This window comes from Salarias fasciatus, chromosome 22, assembly GCF_902148845.1.
Source record: "Salarias fasciatus chromosome 22, fSalaFa1.1, whole genome shotgun sequence".
Classification (NCBI taxonomy): domain Eukaryota; kingdom Metazoa; phylum Chordata; class Actinopteri; order Blenniiformes; family Blenniidae; genus Salarias; species Salarias fasciatus.
This window is the reverse complement of record NC_043765.1, coordinates 19,723,672-19,742,688: the sequence shown is the minus strand read 5'-3', so window position 1 is coordinate 19,742,688 and position 19,017 is coordinate 19,723,672. Positions and strand designations below refer to the sequence as shown.

Sequence of the window (19,017 nt, the reverse complement as noted above, 5' to 3'; positions counted from 1 at the left end):
AGACAAATCACGGCGGTTACAGTCCCGGGCAGTCCCTGCACGCGGTCACTCCGCAGTCAGACAAAGCAGAAAAGCACAGAGAACTTGCAAGATTGGACCGATGCAAATACGAGCCAACCTAAGTGGAAAAGCAATACACAGACCAGCAGTTTGTTTTCCAACAGCTGCATGAGCACAAACGCAGGAGACGTTGCTCACGGAGGATTTAATGTATTCAGCGTGACTGTCATCTCCTGTCAAATAAATGTGAGGGCTGCTCGTCCACCAGGTTCTCCGTGGTCGTCCTTATCAGGGTGATTGCGACGGCTCCTACAGCTGAATAATTTCGTTCTGAATAAAATCAGAGCAGTACTGGCATCAACAGTTTTTTTTTTTTTTTTTTTTTCAAAGTTAATAATCTTGGATTTAAATCCTTGTGTAAATACGGAAGCTAGCCTTTCTTTTGATGAGGAAATTCTAATTACCTTTTATTACAGTTATATGTTCTTTTTCCATTTTCAGCTCCTTGTGTAATAGTTTAATGGCTTTTTAGAATTGCTTTTTAACAGTAGGAAAGCCTCCATTATAGGGTTCAATGCTGTGTGCTGCCGGAACATTTTTTTCATGGAAAAGCCTATATGTGTCCCATCGGAGACTGAAAATTACCTCCTAATGTGTCTTAATGGCATCAAGACACATATAAAATTAAGAGGAAAAAAATAAGTGGAAAGAAGAAAAAATACACCACAATCTAGCAGCGTTAACGTCTGCTTCATATCACCACTTCGTAAAACACCGCTGGTGTTTTGTATTCTGTCCTGTTGAGTGGTTTCCTTTCCCAGTGTGTCTCCTATGTGTTGCTATTCCCTCATGATTTCTACGGTTCCATATCATGTCATGTTGCTGCGGTTAACATTGCTACTCCGGTCATAAAGATCAGAAACAGTTTGTGGGTGTGTTTGCTTTTAATGTTGACGCGTTAGGTCATATTTTCATCTCTGAGTCTCGTCGTGTCATGTTTCTGCTTTATCTCTCCGAGTGTTGTCTTGCCATGTTTCATGTTTGCAGTTGCGGCTAATGTCCCTGGACTCGGGCCATGTTGTTTTGTTTTATTCAGCTCTTCTCTGTGTTACATGAAAACATATCTGTCAGGAAGATAATCAGTCCAACCACAAAGAAAGATGCATGCATGATGCAGCATCCTTTTTCTTTGTGCGAAATAGAGATTGTTGCTTTTTTTTTTTTTTTTAGATGAACTGTGGACATAATTGTTGAGCTTCTTGTTTCCTCTGCATTCAAATTTCTTACAACATCTGAGCCTCGTCAAATTTGGTGCTTAATTGCAGAAAAGATTCTGTTTTTATGGCAGATACTCCATCTGTCTAACACTGTTCTCACCGGTGCCTTCCGATCGAATGGCTCCATCTCAGTATCTGTAATCATCTTCTACACTAAACTTGGTCCTTTGGGCAAAAGAATATTTAACTTACTACCAAAAGAGGCTGCAGCCCATGCATTATAATGATGTGTGGCATGTGTCAGTCTCTCATGCTTTTTTGTCCATCTCTTGTTTCAGTCTCCCTGGCTTCCCCTCCTCATGTTTGATTGCTGTCCCCCACCCTGATGTCTTTCACTTGAGTGTGAGTGTGTGATTGTCTACACCTGGTGGCTGTGGTATGTATTGTGTAGTTCTTGTGTGTTCCGGTTTTCGGCTTGTCTGTGTTTCTGCACAGATTCAATCCCTGATTGTTCCTTGTAGTTAACGCTCCCTTACACTTGTGGGTTTTGTATTTGGGGATTTTTGGTTCCACTTTTGACATTAAAATGGGTTTAATTAACCATAGCAGTGTCAGGCACCTTGACTCCACCTCTACCGAGCCAGACCGAACATTAAAAGCTAAATATGGCTGCAGATCACAGTTTTATCTGTTACTGGTCTTTAAAACATCATCAGAAATTTGTCGATGTTGCATCGGATCCTCAACACAATTGCACAGATGTTGCTCCAGGGAGAAACAAATGGACAGATGGGAAAGACAAAAGAAGAGTCAGAGTAGATTCCAAGCATAGATTTTTTTCTTTCCCCACAGCTACCTTAAACAAGGTTAACTGATGGAGCTGACCTGATTGTGAGCACACAAACTCACAAATCCATGTGTGAATGTCTATTTAACGATGGTATTTTTAACAGTGTACTTGATTTACCGAGTTTGTCCCAACAATTTCAGGCAATCGGTGTTCAGAAATGGTCTAACTTGAGCTAATCCGTCAGGATTTACAGTGCAGACGGGTGCAGGTGGCTGTCATGCTGAACAACATGGAAACAAAGTCAGAAGCCATTATTGTTTGATGGGACCTGCCCGAGTCACCATAGATCCCAGCTGTGACCATGACAACCAAGCGACCCTCTGGAAACGAGTGTTTAGTGTCGCTAACCCCTGAGAACAGGATGCACACATGCTATGATCACACACACTGCACGACACAAGAATCCTAGAAATACCCACACACAATCCGACACACCAGCACCTTAATTTCACTTTTCTAAGTGTACTGAAACACGTGCCATCAACTGTGTGTGTGTGTGTATGTGTGTGTGCTTATGTGTGCACACTCCCCGTCAAGAAGCAGATGATGATTGGCTCTTTGTTTTTGGGCGAAGAATTACACGAGCCTTAATGTAATTACAGGACGGGCAAGGACAGCCTCTCTGGTCCCTGCCCTGCTGTGGGTCCCCTTGAGAGCGGCAGACAGGAACAAGCACAAAGTATTTGTCCAATCTCTAATGACAACAGCACACCCATTCCACGGTAATCCTTTCATTTCTGTCCACTCATGGGAGAGGGACAGGGAGGTGAACGCCGGGCCTGAGAGCATGCGTCTACATGTGCGTATGTGAAGGGGAAGGGAGGGGATGAGGGGGGCGGATGAAGAGCAGGGAGAGCAGCAGCGACGGAGAGAGAGGATGTAAAATTTGCGGGATTACGACATAATAATGGCTGACAGGTGATCCTGAGCTATACTGAAGTCGTGGTTTTAAAAAGGTCATCCGGAGTAGCAAGGCCTTGGTCATGATCTGCTTTGCTTGTGAATTAAATGAATCATTATAAGTGAAGCATTTCAAATTCATCTCACTGTGTCTCCCGCTCACACACGTTCAGTGATGGAAATTCTCCAGACGTGCCGCAGCAGGACACGTCTCCTGGGGTTGGTAACCATAAGCACACAAACACATATTCTCCAGGATCTTGTTTGCAGAAGTGGGAGTTCAATAAATAGACGAAAGCGTTGCAAATATCACTTTGAAATGAAGTTACCAGCTAAATAACAGCCGTTGTAAGAGTCCTAATGCTCACACCACATTTGGGATTTCACAGTGACTTTTGCAGCAGTTTGCAGCGAAACGAGCGACAGCAGCGGATAAACATTCGCCGTGTTAATTGTCTGTGCAAATGGCTTGGCTGGGGATCAATGGCAACTTTATAAATGCACCAGCAGAAGCAGCCAGACAGACTGACTTAGCGTTGCACTCCACATGCCAGCAGCCATCTTGTCAGTATTTTCAGCAGAACTGAATAAAGATGGGAGATTTTCATTCACGCAGCAAGTCTTTTCTATTACTGCTTTAATGTTGCATTTTTAAGAGCTTTTGTTTCTGCCTTTGTCTCGCAATCTTTCTCTGTCTCTCTCTCTCGCCACTCTATACTTGTCCAATCTTGTCCTTTTCAAGTCACCCGTTGCTGCCTCCCCCTTCTCTTCATCCATCCTCCCACCCGTTTTCTATCTCCTGATTTTCCTGTGGGCGTCCCTCCCTTGGTGCCTCAGTAAAGTTCAATGCTAATGGCAGCCAGATGCCTGATTTACCACCCTTTGGAGTTATTGTACATCTGAATGACTGGAGTCTTAGAGGGGGGAAAAAAAGGGAAAAAGATGAGAGGGGGGCATGACAAACAGATGTCTCATCGTAGCATCTGCTGTGAAAACAAAATAGGATGGCACCAAGAAGGGAAGATTAAAATTTGACAATGACAAATCCATTTGAAACCTAATTGATTATCACAAACTGAATTCATCACAGCTTTTACTGCACGACAGCACCGCTTGGTTGCAATTAAGATGCAGGGGATTCACAGCGACATATGCACAGTTTAGATACCCGGTTCATTTTCTTTTGGATGAGGAATTATAATCGGATGAGAGGATGTTATTAGTATTTATTCCATGTTGCTGCAAAGGACTTGGTCTGCATTTGAATTGACTGCAATGTTTAAAACTGTCTGGTAAACAACACATATGCTGCAATAATTAAAAACCATCACATCATATCTGAGGTTTGGAAGATGAGGAATTTATTTGCCATTCTTCTGCTAAAATTAGTTAGAAAGACTTTGCAACACAATTATGTATAATTATCAAAGCAATTGGTGTTTTTTTCAGTCACATAATCACCCAAAAACTAACCAAAGTGACACCACGAAGTGTGAAAAATGTGACTACAAAATGAAGTCCTCTAATCGGTTTTGTTTTAGATTAGATTTAATTTTAATTGCCTGATTTCAGCAATCACTGCGGTAATGATTTCACCTTTCATGACATCGCCGGTCTTTCGCCCTCTCTTACCAGACATATTAAGATAAATGAAACACTATGAGTCTAATGAAAGCAGGAGTTTTTGGAACCAAACAACGAAGCTGCTTTGCTTACATTTAAAGGGAGCAGCTTTTCCTCTGTTCATACACGTAGTCTGTTTGTGGGCGTACCTTGACCCATCCCCACTGTGTTATAAAGCCGCACTAATAATTTTTAAAACAAAAATATGTTGGTTCACTGTAAAAAGAAAGACAATGAAAATCTAAGGCTTCAGGAAGTCAACAGAATACCTTGAGCCTGAATACACCGTACCGAGATGCAAAATGGGGCAAAATTATTTAAAATTCAGTCGCATTTAAGAATCCGTCTTGCTTGTTAAAGACTGTGATTAAAGGTTTTAAAGAGCTCCTAAAACATTCATTTTCAAGGACAGTGATACTATAAAACTGTGCTTCGCATTGGCAGCTTTTTAATTATTATTTTCTAATTGTTATATTTGCTAATTTGAGAGACGAATTAACTGGAATGAAAATACCTGATAAAAACCATGAAGCGTACTACTTGTATTTCAGCGGAATTCCGTTCAGGTCGGACTTTAAGCCTTTCGTGATTGATTTTTATGCCCCTCTGAAAAATTGAATGCCACCCTCCATCTTTGAAGCAAACGCCGAGATATTGTAAAAGTGTTACTCCCTGCACATCCTGCACGCAGGCAGTCCAGCATCCTTTCCCGAATCCGAGCTGCACTCAAGCACGCAGCCTGACTACTCTGCACGTAGCCGATTGACTTGCTTAACACGCTCCTTCCAAATGAATCCAGCTATTGCCTTGCTCATGCGATCAGCTTCTAACTCAGTCAGCACATCAAGACCTGACAACATGAACACTTCTCAGGAAGACAAACGCGGGCAGTGAGAAATCAAACCTACTGTAATCTGCTTCCAACAAATGCAAGCTGCACGGTGTAATCAGCACTTGATTTTACATATTGTATTTAAATGAGCAACACCATGTTGCTGATATCAAATAAACTATTATGTACCTACAAGAAAGATCTTCCTAACTGGTGCGATTGTGGAGTATTGCCCCAGGGATGAAAAGTACACAAAGCTACAAAAAAACATTTTTATGCCTTTATATGTTATCTTCCGACATTGTTTTTCATCGTAATGATTTAGACCTTTAAATAAACAACAGCGATTAATAGCTTGATGACACTTGCTACCTTGGGATTATGCTTCCAACACTGAGGAATTAATGTTTTTTAAAATAATGGCATAAGGCTGTGAGTCCATTGGTCCTGGAGCTGAGCAACGCTGCGCGCCTTGACTGCCCAACTGAGCACAATATCCTGACCTCGGGCGTTGCTGCAGGGGCGCCAACTGACGACAGCCCTGACCATATGCGTGAGTGTGTGTGGTGGGATTTGGTTTGTGTGGCTCATTTATGTGAAATATTGTGTGCGTGCCCATGTGTCAGAGTAACAGTTGTTGAGCCAGCTTCAGGGTATGTAAGAGCTTTTTATCAAGAAAGTTCACATTAATGGTCGTCTCGCTCGTGCCCTGCAGGCCACTGGCGGCCTGACTGAGACAAAGGTCAGCAGTTTGTTCTCACTTTTGGCACTTTCATTAAATTGTGGCCCGTGTTTGCCTAAAATATGTGTAATTCAGAGTGGAAAAGCATTGATATAAAGCTACCACCATGATGAACCTTTATAAAGAAATAATTGATGCAAGCGCACATCATCCTACCAGCTGTTAACAGATCTAATGCAAATACCTCATGGCATGCAGTAATTGCTTCTTTTTCCTTTTCTTTTTTTTTTTTCAAATGGCCATTAAACTGTGTAGCCTCAGAGAAATAATGTGAATGGCATCACGATATGATCCAATAAGAATTAAGAGGCTGGCCATTTCCTCTTCCTGCCCAGAAGATGATATAATCCTATTTCGGGATCTCCATCTCATACCCTACGCATCTCGTTCGCCCTCCTCTCTCTCTCTCTCTCTCTCTGATTCTCCCCTGAGATCCTGTTCGTTCTATGAGAAGGGCTGCTGCACATTGATCCCCACTATCTGTGTCGGGTCAGTGGATACAGCCACACTCAGCACTTTCTGCCTGCTTGGAGAGGACCCAGGCTGTCACACGCTGCCTTCACCCCTACTATCGCCCAACATTTACCCTCTCTGATAGGAACGGTGCCAGGCAATCTTCATTGACCCTCCTGGGTCACCACCATGACGTCAGATGTTTGGATAATCCGTGGTGTGTGATATGAGACCATAACATGCAAGACGCTCACAGCTAAAGGCGATGTAATGTGTGTGCATCACAGCACTCCTGGTCCCTCTTTCTGGATAAACGCATAAATGTCTTACGCTTTACAACAAATGGCATTTTGCTACAACAAACTTCCCTCAACCCTAGCAGCACCAACAGCTCTGAAACGGCTCGCTTTGACTTAAGACCTATGCTTAGCAGCACAGTGACCTCCATTATGCTAATGCCTTTCCACTGGAAACCTAACTTCCTCTGACAAAACGACAGAATTCCTAGCGTGTGCTCAGAGGGGCATTCAGCCTCCCGTGAACAAGTGTACTGTACAGTGGTTTCAGGCTTGCCAGCATGTGCACAAATGTGACATGTTGCATCTAGTCCTCTGAGGAGAGCAAGGGAGGCAGCTCATTTTTGTGTGCAGTATCGCCGAACACAGGTCACTGCCAGCACATCCTCAGGAGGCCCGTGGTAGTGCATGGCTGGACAGCCCTTCTCTATAAATACCCATCTGCATACTTTTTCTAGCACACTGCATATAGACAGGATCTGCACCTCCAAATGCAGAATCTATGACCATGTGTTTCTATTGACTTGCTTTTAAATAATACTTGTTTGCTTTTCAATGACTGGTAAGATATAGGAAACTTGATTGTGAAACGGCCAACATCTCTTAAAAAGATCATTTAGAATTTTTCTGTAAATGGTTGATCATTTTGTGGTTGGGGTTTTGTAATAAATTAAATATCAGCACCAATTTCTGCATACATTTTTACTTAAATGACAACCCTAATACGTAAAGTATTCAACTTCAACAGATGTATTTAAACTTCCTGTCATGCATCTTGATATTGTGCAGCAGTCTCTGTCCTTGGGGGTGTTTTAACATTTGTCAGGCTTTCTCCAATTAAAACAAACTTGATTATGATTGCCGCTTTATTTTAATACATTTGTTTAAACGCTGCCACCTAAACCCTGATGCATCATTTGGACAGATGGTCAAAATGCAAACAAGTCTGAAATGCTACTTTTTCTGCTTAGATCTGCTCCTGGAAACCGCAAGTTTGCCCACAGCCTCCTCTCACTTGTGAGCACGAACAAACATCTCCTCACGTTAAAGACTGCAGCACGTAAAATGACGTAATGAAACTCCCTTGGATTAGGCGGCAGCAGTGAGATACTGTTGGTCTTGATTTGTCACGCTTTGTCTTGAGCTTTGGAAAGTTCAGTTAGCTTTTTAAAAACTCTGGCCTCCAAAGTGTTTTCATTATTCAGTTTTCTCTTTTCTAATTGGAAATACTGGATTCTGGATTTACAACACTGGACAAGCTAACGCTAGCTGTTAACTTGCTATATTCAATTGCAATACTTCCAGCACAGCATTAAGACATTAATAGAATGGTATAAAATCTGTTTTTGTTTTATTTAAAAGTTTTACATTCAAAAAATACACATCCAGTAAAATTTTGTTCAATTTAACTTCTTTTTTGTTTGTATTTAGTAGTACAGTTCCAACAGGTGTAATATCAGGCTTCGCCTCGCTGGTTTTCAAGCGTGATTTAATATGATTGCAGTATACATGACATTCATTTATTCCAAAACTTGCTACCACTGTTAACTATCTGCCAAAAAATGTGATCTTCTCCTCAGTAGCCCCTCTCAAGAGCCCGCCACTCATCCTATAAGCCGGTGAACTAGCGTAGCTTAGCCTAGAACCCTCTCCCTGCCCAAAGTCTCCCTTCCATCCTCTTCCAGTGCTTCCTGTCCTCTCCAAAGCTTTGATCCTCTAAGCCTGCAGAGTTACAGTATCAGTCCTTGGTTACACTAAAACCCACACTTGCTCATCTAGAGCTGCAGTGAAGGACCAACTCCTGCTCCACCGCTAAGCCTCCCAGTTGATATAATCCATCCTGCTTCTTTTCTACCTCAAACACTCTGGTTTTAAAGCAACGATGTATCCTCATCTGGAGTTGCCTCAGCCTGCTTTAATGCCTTTATTGTTGAAGCATCTCAGGAGTTTCAGTCTCAGCCTGATCTGACTAGTTTCACACCAACCCGCATTAGATCCTCATCTCCAGGCGTTCCACGCCAGAACATCTGCTCCACTTCCGGCAGCTGCTTTTTCAGCCTTCAGAACACGGACTAACCGGCCTCTGTTCCCAGGCGTTTTCACCATGACAGAGACCCCCGAGCGACACGGCACCCCCATCATCCGCCCCGCCGCCCAGTTCCGCACCACAAGGGGCTGGACTGGACCTGCTCTGTCGACCCATGGCTCCACTGACGGGGGATAAAGGGATAAAGAGCCTCTGCTCAGGGACTGATTACTTTCATCTGCCAGGCTAAATCCCAGTGCCTGCACATAGACACACACACACATGTCCAAACATCACACAGACACACACTTGGCCTGCTGCTAGCTGCAACAAATGCACTCATGCATGCATTGTTTTCTGACATAAGCATGTGGTATGTGGAGGGCTGTGTGTATGTGTGTGTGTGTGTGTGTGTGTGTGTGTGTGCATGTTTCAGAGTCTGTGACAGAGAGGAAGCAAGTCCGTTTAGGACCTCTATTCATGTGTAAGTTAAAGATTATATGGCAAAGAACACATGTACGGTCAACTGTTAGACGCACAGCCATTGCTAGCTGCACATTATTGCTTCTGTAAACATGCCAGTGGCTCCAAAAGCAATAGTGTTTCCACCACAGCGATAAGCCTGCAACGTGGAAAGGTCTTCCCCATCCATAAATACCCGTGATTGTTGAAACACTTATAGCACTTCAGCCCACTTCATCTGATATGGAAACACAAGAAGAGCTCCTCACATCATAAGATGATATTATATCACATTTTTCTCCCGAAAGTCTCGGATTTTCTCATAATCTCTGTAAATATATAACCGTAATATCCAGTTGCAGTACATCGCTGTTTGTACTTGTGCAGTGCTCTGTGGTCCCCTGTTGACTTTAACCACATCAAGAAGCACATGATGCTTTCACTTGTAAACATACCACAAATTCTCAGTAGTTTTCAGCTCTTGCTCTGCTGCTCTTTTTTTTTTTTTTTTTATCTTCCTTACTTGTTTTTTTTTTTCTCTCTTACTGCCATGGACAGCATGCCACCACAGGGCAAATGTTCCTCATAACACAGCTCAGTGTGTAGTAACAACTATGTGTTCATCGCTCACAAACCAAATAACATCAATGAAAAGAAGCATCCAGTGTTTTTATCAGGAAATTTCCAAACACATGATCAGAGCTTGTATTTTCTGCTGGCCTGTGTACAAAAGTGAAGCGAAATACCATGGAGCTGGCATTCCCGCAGTGAAACCGAGTTCAGCCTCTGACCACAGTGTCATCAAATAACACCGTTCTCACGAGGTCCCATTGATTGGCAGCATTAGAAAACTGGCATCCCCGTCAGACACTCCCACCACGCGGATGTCAGCCTGGCCCACTGACCTCTTGCTTCCAGCTCATCTTTCTCTCTCAGGGAATAGAAGGAGAAAAATCATAACGCTCATAACAGCATATTAATCCCACGGTCTGAGTGCATGCCGCTTCGGAGGGCTTACCCCTGTCAACAGAGATTTGTGTGCTCTTTCACACAGACATACCTGAGGTGTAGGATACTGAGTGAGTGTTGGGCTGGAACGAGGGAAAGAATTACTGCTTTCTAAGACACGGCAGGAATGGGATACCCTAGATGGCTTCGTGAGGCAAATTAACTGATGACTTAAAATACCGTTCGTTCTCGTTATCGCTCATTGTCGTGGGCAGTCTTTTTCCAGACACATTATGGTCGTACCAGCCTCCCCCGATCGCATCTGAGCTCAGATTTATAGATCTGCCCGTCATTTCAACAACAATGTCGAATTCATTTTTATTTATCTAATCATTAGTATTTTAGATATTTTTGCTCAAGTATGACGGCTTCAAACACCTCAGCGGCAGTGTGTTTTTCACACTTAAAACATGTCTTCAGATCAGAGTTTAACAGCTTAAAAAACACCCTAACTCTATAAACATGAACTTAAGACATCCAGAAGCCTTGAGTCATTAAAATAGACTCAGATTATGAACTTGACTTTTGATTCCGTCTGGTTTGTTTCAGTCTCACCACGACTCTTAAACTAGACTCGGGATTGTCTGAAACACCTGGACTTTTGATAGACAGACCGTGGTCCTCAGTCTGACCCTGGGATTTTTGATCCTGTCCCAAACTCCTCAAACCAAACCCAGACTTTTTTTGACTGAACTTGATTCCTTTGCACCAAACTTGGAGTCCTTTTTAAGAAATTTTACAATATGAGGCTCTTTAAAAAACACCTGAATTACATGAACGAAGCAGATTTCTATAAATTGTCAAAATCTCTTACCAAATGCATGAACTGCATGTTGAAGGGTTAAAAACATGCCTTCTGTTGACTGATTCAAGCAAATTAGATATAAATAGACTGTGAAGTGGACAAAACTGTCAGCACTTGCAGAGATTTACCCATGGCTAAACTTCAAGAGGACTTCAACTGGAGTTTTGTTAGTGTTATCAAATAAACAGATCTTAATTTGGAGCTTGAACGCCGTTCAGCTCTTTTCAAGGGTGCCAGGATTTGGGTAAGAAGAAGAAAAAAAAATCGTACATCCAGTTACCGCCATCTTCAGGCTTGATGAGGACCAGACCTTTTACTCGTTAGAAAGAAACACTGATTCGTGACTGAAAATGCAGCTGATGAAGTGAACGCTGGAGAAGAGGGGAGGAAAAAAAAAGTGAATGCAGCATTTTCATTGACTGGAAGTGATTACCATCCTGGGATTGCAGTAACCTTTAAACTGGAGACACACGCGGGATTTGCCTGAGGAGTGTCCGGGTAATGCAGTAAGTACCCTTTGACGGCGGCTTACAGTTAAATGTGCACGCCAGAGATGCGCGCTTAGATGGGAAATGGAGAGATGAACTGGGTAATGGTTTAAGAAATAGGCGTGATCGGTTGACTTCACGATGAAAACACGTTCACCGGCGAGGAAGGCTTGCGCAGAGAGACGAGCGTCCCCCCCCCCCCCCCCCCCCCCCCTCTCACTTGGACCGTGCAGAGCGCTGCGGGGCAATGCGCGCACCAGCCACACGTGCACGCAATCAAGCGCGCGTGCAAGCGCAGACACACACACACACGCACATACCAGCTACAGCGTAAATGAAAGGCTTTAGTCTGCATATTTACCTCGGTGTCGTAGATCTTGGTGATGAGTGAGAACGAGTACTTCCTGGACTCCCGTATGTGCTGGATGGCGAGCTGGACCGCCGGTTCGATTCCCTGGCTGATGCTGCTCATCAGGGCCGACTCGTTCATGGGCATCAGGACCATGATGGGCAAGTTTTCCCCGTCCCTGGTGAACCAGCTGTTGTCCTGTCCGTGTTTGGTGCGGTCGTTGCACACCTTGGCCAGAGCAGGGTGAAACAGCAAAACAGAGAGGAGCAGGCATCCCGTCGGGAGGAACATCTCCCAGCCGCTGCAGTCCCTCCGGGCTTGAGCCATGCTACCTTGAAGGGTGACCAAGTGAAATCCCCGCTACGCTCTCTCACTGCTCGGGCATCGCAAAATCCGGGCTCGTCCGGGATGCTCAGACGCCCGTCCGTCAAGGAAACCGCGCTTCAAAACAGAGGAGATGCGAGAGCCGCAGCAGCCCCTGCAGTGGGCACAACTCGTATGGACTGACACTGCAAACTGAGACAATATTTTCTACTCTGTAAGAATATTCCAAGGGCGCAGAGACCGGTGTTGCAGAGGGGGATCTATTGCCTCTCGGTGTCCGTCATCCAGACGCCCGCTTCACCTGTAATTCAAACCTCAAAAACCCACTTACGCACAAGAATGCTGTGATGGATGCTCCGAAAACAGGGAGAGGAACCCCGCAAGTGTGCACGGAAACCAATCACTCTCGATGACAGTTCTTGCGGACGGAAAAAAAAAAAAAAAAAAAAAAATCACCTCCGAAGTAAATTCCCAGCCTCCGCCAACTGTGGGCATCCCTTCCAAAACGCAAGCTTCAGTCAAGACGGGTCTCGAGATGTGCGTCGGACGCGGCGTAGATCAGGCTAAAAACAGACGCAGTTGGTGTTGTACGCTCGGCTGCAGAGGTCCAAAGCCGGGGGGGTGGGGGGGGAGATGTCGAGAGAGTGCGCCTTGACAGCCCGTGGGACCGGGATGCTCATCTCCGATGGTGCGTCAGAGGAGCGCCGGAGCTGCTGCCGCTGCTCGCCGCGCGCGCAAGAGGGAGCACTGAATGTGGAGGAGGAGAGGAGACGAACAGGGGAGGGAGGGGGCGGGGGGGGGGGGGGGGGGGGGGGGTTGGATATGGCAACGTGGTGGAAAGGCTGCATCGGCTTTATGCAGGGCAGACTCGTCAGCGGCTTGAAAGCCAGTGGGTGATTTACTGGCCTTTCATGTTAGAGGAGACAGACGACGATTCGGGCATGTGTGCAGGCCGGTCAATATGTATGAACCCGCGTGCACATGTGTGCATTTTCTTTTTGACGCCACCGCAGCAGGACACGCGGCAAATCAAAACAAACCCCGCGAAAAGCTGTATTTTTTTTTTTTTTAGTCATTCATTAGTGATGCTCATCGTCGGGATGAGAGTGCTCTCTCAGACAGCTGCTGTGACTCCCCATGCAGCCCCGTGTACCTGCTGCACCTGCCGATGCATTATCGAGCTCATAAAACACACCAGCTGACTGTGTGACCTCCATCCGAGGAGGAGGGGGGGGGGGGGGTGGAGGGGTCTCCCGCTCATCTCAGATATAGCATCATACAGCATCATATAAATAATCAAAATGACAAAATGACAAAATAATCAAAACATGATTAGAAGAGCATGCCTGGCTCAGGGGTTTGTTTTTGTACATATGCAACCTCTATCTGGCAGTTCCTTTTACAGGGGTGGTCAAGTTATTGCAACTTTCAACATATGCTGAAATATTTAGAAGAAATGCCCTTTCTGTGACAACCAGGATTTGTACCTCAGCCTCAAGGACAAAACTTAACTCGTCCATTGTCCCATCAGCTGTGGAGGAGTGGAGTCAGTCCCAGATGACTCTGAGTGACACCCTGAACAGGTCTCCAGATGGCCATTCACATTCACGCCTACGGCCAATTTAGAGGCATATATTAATCTCAGATGCATGTTTTTGCACAGTGGACAAGAACTGGAGCACCTGGAGAAAATCCACACATGCACAGGGAGAACATGTAAACTCAAGAGGTGATCTCGCTCTTCAACCCATTGACTTGCCACATTACTAAACAATCTATGGTGCAATACTTTATATGAGTCTTAATAAATAAAACCCACTTGTGAGAGAAATGTGCGATCTACAATTATCCTGAGCTAGATTGTTTTTTGTTTTTTTTTTTGCACAATTTACCAATTTACCAATTGCCATGGTCACAATGTATAGATGGCACAGTTTCACAGTTGCACAATTTATCTATCTTGAGGATTTTGTTAAATGCACCTATAGAATGTCCTGCTGTGAGTTCATGTGTTGCAACGTTAAGAAAGATTAATGTTTCAAAACATCACTCATCTCTGGCAGTGGGCTGCGTGGACATTGAAGTTGGCCCTCGGAAGTTGGGATATTGAACAACAAATTATATAAATGGTGACAGTATCAAAATATTTTTTTAAGAATTTAAATTTTGCATTTGTATTCTAACGTGTGATTTGCCAGGACTGGATGACTGATGCTGGAGATGGTGATTCAGGGATTCCTGTTGGTGGAGAGAATTGGAGGAAATCCTGGCTGCAGACAGTATTGAATCCTGGGGCTACCGCCTCTTATAAACCTGTCAGATAATACAAGAAATGAGATGACAATTAAATCTTGATTTACGATGAATAAATATTATATATGATTTGTAATATATGAAATATTATATTTATAATGTAACATAGTAGAATAATTTATTATATGTGTTATAAAATCTAAAATATGTAATTTGTTATTAAAACATATAAATATTATCTATAATATTTCCAGTTATGGTGTAATATTTATCTTATTCTTGTTATTGGGTGTGACAAGAACCTGGCTAAGCTCAAGTCCTGACTGATCCATGAGTTGAAACTTCCGTTTCTTAAACCAATGTTTGAAGGGTGGATCAACCGTCTCTTGAGGATGCTGCAGGTGTTGAATGATGAAGTTATAGTTCTCTTCTGCAAGCAGCTCATTTAGGGGATCCTCCAAGTTCATCAGCAAGTGTCTGAAGGCAGGGTCTACCATTAGGAGTTGTCTGGCTTGTTTTGTTGGATATATAGAAATTGTAGTAGTTGATGTGATTAGTGCGCTTACAGGATATTTTAGATCATTTGCACTGTGCATCAATCAATCAATATGTGTGCTAATTAAGGATCCATTATTTTGCACATTGCAATTGGCAGATCACACCCGTCACCTCAAAGCAACGGACAGAAACATTGGTTCTGACGATTTCAGCACCACGGACAGCTCACTGGTCACTGAGCGCCGGAGCCTTTTCGCTGTCCGTGGTGCTGAAGCGTTCAGCATACATTCCTGCGGATCAGCACAGCTGAGCTTTTCCTCTGCTTCACTTAACATGTGTACATTAGCCAGTTTACCTGTACTTCACCAGGTCAGGGTACACACACTTTTTCACCCATGCCCCTCTGCACAAAGAATACTTTCTACTGCATCACGGTGCCTAAAAAAAAAACAACAACAGGCAATTATTGCAATAGTCTGCAACACATTTCATGTTATTGTTGAACATGCGTGGGAAGAGAAGAGAATACGCTGCCAGGGGGTAACTGTTCTCCACATGTGGGAAAAAAATAAATATGAAAGCCTTTCAAGTCATCAGCTGCAAACCTATTTCGTAACAGAGGCCTATACAGTTTGACCTCCGCAATTACATCACATGCAGTTACAGTCAGCGTCGGGGGGTTGCTTTTGAAAACGAGTGTGAATGAGAGCACACACGGAAATGTAAAGCATTTTCTTTATTTAAGACGAGAAAGGATGTGGTATTTAATGGACGGCCACGGATGTGATTCATAATAGCACTGTTCAGCGTTCCCCACGTCGTCAGAAAGAGCTTTGGGAGACGGCATGTTCAAGTTGATGTTGAAAATACTACAAAAGTGGCTGCATGCAGGGACTTTTGACGTGTCATCTTGTGACACGCTGAAAGTAATTTTAATCATCTTGTAGGATAATGCCAACATAAGCTGTGGAATTAAAATTAAAACAAGAATTTTATTTGGCCAAAAAAAAAAAGCAGGCATGATTTGTTAAAAAAAAAGAAAAAGAATCAGAGCAGGGCAAACATCCCTGATCACAATCCCATTTTCATTCCTCCCTCCTGACAGAATCAATTTCCTTTCTCTTCATGAGGGACTTAAAGCATAAAGCTGCCATGGGTGACATTGCAGAGCTGACCCTCATGGATTCTTAAAACACAAGTCATTCATCACAAGGCCCAGCAGCTTCATGTGCCCAACTCACGAAAGAATAGCTCCATCCCTGGAAGATCACTGGAGTACCCAGGTCTCTCCGTTTCTCTGACAGGTACATCACTTCCATGATTTTCTCCCAGTCTCTGGAAACCTAATATATTCCAATATTGTCTTGGTTGAGGTAGATTGGCACCACAACTCAATAAATCAATAGATATGTCTGGAATACAAGTTAATTTCATAAAAACAAGTGGCAATCAAAGGACAACAGCAAAGAGAAAGCATATACAGAGGAAGCAAGTGAATAGCAGGGAACACGCTGCCTGTTATGTTCTATATATTAATTCACATGGCCCTGTTTTCATTCTTTTCTTGATAGTTATGTTTTTTTTTTCTATTCAGAGAAGACCAGATGAAAAAGTAGGTCAGGTTGTCGTCCCATCTGTTTGTTTTGCTCTACACAACATCCCTCCCTGCTCAAAACATTGCGCCAATACCAAGGCAGCTCCAAATGACAAATGTGAGAGGAAGGATAATGGGTGTGAAGCATTCAACAGCAAAGTAAAGGGTGACAAAACTACTGTTGTGCTGGAGAGGAAATGTGGGATGAATTTGTGCTTTTTTTACAAAATACTACCTTTTCTTTTATAACAGTGACTGCAGACAGTTGCAGGTTTGATCACATAAGGAGAATTTGAGGTCAGCATTATTTGTTGTTTTGTAAGCCTCAAAACTGACATCATTTGACTGCTCATTTAGAAGTTCTGTGTCTGGTTTATACTTTTTGATGCTTCAAAAATAAAAATGCCCATTTCATTTCACATTATGAATCATTCATTATGCCTTCAATCACTGTCTCGCAACCTACTTTCTTCACTAAATGACATGTCAAGCTAATATATAACCCCTAATTAGAACATACTTGTGTAGAATGGAGTCGCAGTGAAATGGTGATGTTGATGAAATATTCATTAATGGATTCGATGACTTGTTGCAACTTGCATAACGTCTTTTCCGGCTGCATGAAGTGTTTATTTGATTATATCAACGCTGCGCATTGCCTGCATTTTTACAAACAAATAGGAAGCACATAGTGAAATAATAGATTTCATAGAATTAAGCAGAAACACTCTCAGACGCCACACACACACACACACACACACGCACACGCACACGCACACGCACACGCACACGCACACGCACACGCATAGGTGGCTGACATTGTCCCTGTTTAATAGAGATTAATGGGGTGGCCTGAGGACATCCCTCACCAAAACTCAGACAATACGCCACAAGATGCCCTATGAATTTTAAATGCCTGGTATTCAGAACAGAATAAATGAGAAATGATTTTTTTTTAGATGCTATTATATTTCACACCTCACATCTTTTTGCCCACCAAAGAAAGGTCCGTGTACATCTTTAGTGGCTTGTTTGCAGAATAGAAAAGGCGACTGAAAGGAATGATGGATGAATAATCAACTTGATTCATCGTTTATGGAAATGTTTCACTAATAACCGTGCTCCATCTCACCAGTCGGCCGCTTTGGTTAATGTTGTCCACAGCATGAGAGAAGAGGGTGCAGGAAGTGGTCAGTCAAACCATTGATCCTATCACCACTTGACTATTGAGACCGAGGGGAGCATTTTTATTTAGTAGTTCTCAAGTAAAGTTTCAGCTTCATCTGGAATCAAATTCCATGAGTGTGAGAAGAACAGCATGACAAGATGTCAGTGTTCTCCTTTCATTACGAAAGGTGAGAGATCGAACAGGACTTCATTCAGCCCAGATCAACGCTTAAATTCAAAGTCAAGTCACACATGGCTGATCGAGGACTTTAACTAGAAACAGCACAGAAAAGAGACACCGTCATACAGGAGGGTGCATTTTATTATGGATCTCTGAGATGTTTCTCTCCCTTGTTCTCGACACGCTTGCCCTTCCAGTTACAGTGGCAGCTATTTGAATAATTGGTTTCAGAATCTGGAGTCACAGACCTGCAAATTCCATGCATACCAACAAGTTGGAGAGCAGTTCTTCAACAGGGGGGATGATGCGTGCACGGCAGAGGAAAAATACATGTTTTATGAGCTTGGAAAACATGGAAACACAGCAGACTGTCAACTAGAAAATTCCCTCCCAGGAGGAGAAGAGGGATGATTCACATTGTCCATCGCTGGACTTCTTGGCGCAGAATGACTTTTTTCTTTTTAGAATAACTACTTCATATCATGCCTGTGAGAGCAGTCTTTATCAAATCATCCAAAAAACAAAGAACAGAACTGTTTAGTTTCTGATCCCCTTTAATTCAACAAAAACAAGTGGTGACAAAAATTTCCCTTAGCTGTGACTGTGAGTGTGTGTGTGTGTGTGTGTCTCTTTGTTTGCTCTGCGATGGATTGGCAACCTGTCCATGGCGTCCCCCGCCTTGGCCATTAATCGGCTGGGATCAGATCAGCTCCAGCACCCTGTGATCTGAAGTCAGATAGACCAGTATAAAATGTCAATAGATGGAGGATAAAACATGAATGAACTGAGAGCGGGACGCAGCCTGATTGACTCCGATCAGGATGTTCTGTTGAAATCCATGTGTGTCCGCACAGCTGCAATCAGTTATTGTAGACAATATGGATTGGTTCATTTTCAAGGTGGAAAAATACTTAAAGTGTTTAAACAGCCACAGACTGTCACTAAATCT

General features: G+C 43.4%; 1 protein-coding gene across 1 annotated transcript in view; it reads right to left on the bottom strand.

The window, feature by feature from the left end:
• The window catches only part of gabbr2 (gamma-aminobutyric acid (GABA) B receptor, 2), a 181,377-nt gene extending 168,569 nt beyond the window's left edge, over positions 1 to 12,808 (bottom strand). The window contains exon 1 of the mRNA XM_030120610.1: positions 12,064 to 12,808. Coding sequence (XP_029976470.1) covers positions 12,064 to 12,378 — 315 coding nt within the window. The 5' untranslated portion in view covers positions 12,379 to 12,808. The remainder of the gene's footprint in view (positions 1 to 12,063) is intronic.
• Between the last annotated feature and the right edge of the window lie 6,209 nt (positions 12,809 to 19,017).